Consider the following 1,524-nt stretch of genomic DNA (forward strand, 5'->3'; position numbering starts at 1 on the left):
TCTCTGTCAGGAAAACAAGAGATGGGGCTTCTCTCCGTACCAGATTACGGAGGTTATTAACTGCAGAGGTACTACCCAACCCTCTGCAGTTAATGCTTAGAACACTCATTGAGCTTGGCTGGGCTGCTCAACGACAGCCTCCGCCCCCCGCAATCCAGAAAAAGAATCCACCAACAACACCTTCTTACTACTATTCTCCTCCTCCACCAACCCCTTATCCTTCTCCCGTCCCCTCTTCCCCAAGACACCTAAATCATCCCCCCGCATCACGACATCATAATTATCCCTCCTATTCCCTTTCAGCTTTTACCTCCAACTTTCCCCGAACCCCTACCTTTGGTAGCCTCGAAGACAAAAACCCCTTTATTTTTTCCATTCACATCAAACACACCACTCACCTCTCCTGTAGAATTCCCCACCCCACTCACGCTTCCCTCCTTTCCCACCAAGTCAGCAGACTCCACCACAGCCAACTCATCTCCACTACTCCCAGAATTTTTAGAACCACCTCTCCCCGACTCACTCATATCAGTAACACTCACCACATCAAGCTCTGAAGAAGGCAGCAGCTCTGCCCCCACATTATCCTCCTTCTCCATCCCACTAGTAAAATCCAACCCCTTCATAACACCTTGCCCCGCCTTTAGCTTCAACACCCTATCCTCTCCCCCCGTATCTCCAAGAGGTTTCTGAGCGAAAGAGAGTGATTTAGTCTTAGCTTTAATTTTTGACAATTCTTCCTTAATCTTCTCTCTGCCTTTTCGAGGTGAATCACGCAGCCACAAACCCCACAACTTCTCATCCAACTCCTCATCTTCATCAACATTAGGACAATCCTTCTCCGTATGTCCAAGAACCCCACACTTAAAGCAAAATGTGGCTAATCTCTCATATTTGAACTGCACATAAGTGATAATTCCCTGCTTGTTCTTAATCTTTTGAATCCTTCGCAAATGTTTTGTAACATCGACCATCACCCGAACCCTTCTCGACGTATCCCACCCTAGTTCATCACTCTCCACTTGTATGACATGCCCAATTTTCTCAGCAATCGTACGCACATCACCGTCAGAACGACTATCAAGAGGTAGGTTATAGAGTCTCACCCAAAAAGGGCAGTGTTTTATTTCTATTGATTCAGGTTGTTCAGTCCCACAAATGTCCTTTAATAGAAGCAATTGATTGTCAAAATTCCACGGTGCCCCATCCAACACTTTCTCCTTGTCACGCCAATGGAAAAATTGTATGATGAAAAGGTTATTCTCAATTTTTCTAAACACCACTCCTCGATTAAGGGACCAAATTTGCTTCATAGTATTCTGGAAAGCTTCGAAATTAAAAGATCTTATCGTCATCAATTTTCCCACAAGGGATAGAGCAATTTTTTTATTTATGAGCATCGGCATTCGACCCTCCTAAATCCGCTACATCTTCTTCCTCCGCCGTAATACGCATCTTCTCCCACTTCTCAGTGATCTCGGAATCCATTACAGCCACCACACGCCTCCACTATCCCGCCATAGG

The 1,524-nt window shown here is 45.5% G+C and overlaps 1 protein-coding gene across 1 annotated transcript; it reads right to left on the reverse strand.

Moving 5' to 3' along the window:
• Positions 1–299: 299 nt before the first annotated feature.
• On the reverse strand, positions 300–1,313 carry LOC110722170. The gene has a single exon (XM_021901436.1). It carries the CDS (start codon positions 1,311–1,313, stop codon positions 300–302), a length of 1,014 nt encoding a protein of 337 aa, XP_021757128.1.
• Positions 1,314–1,524: the final 211 nt, after the last annotated feature.

The sequence above is a fragment of the Chenopodium quinoa genome, unplaced genomic scaffold, assembly GCF_001683475.1.
Source record: "Chenopodium quinoa cultivar QQ74 unplaced genomic scaffold, ASM168347v1, whole genome shotgun sequence".
Taxonomy (NCBI): Eukaryota; Viridiplantae; Streptophyta; class Magnoliopsida; order Caryophyllales; family Amaranthaceae; genus Chenopodium; species Chenopodium quinoa.

What these genes read in the sequence shown, in the direction of transcription:
- LOC110722170 (XM_021901436.1), bottom strand. Translation starts at nt 1,313, where the DNA reads ATGAAGCAAATTTGGTCCCTTAATCGAGGAGTGGTGTTTAGAAAAATT.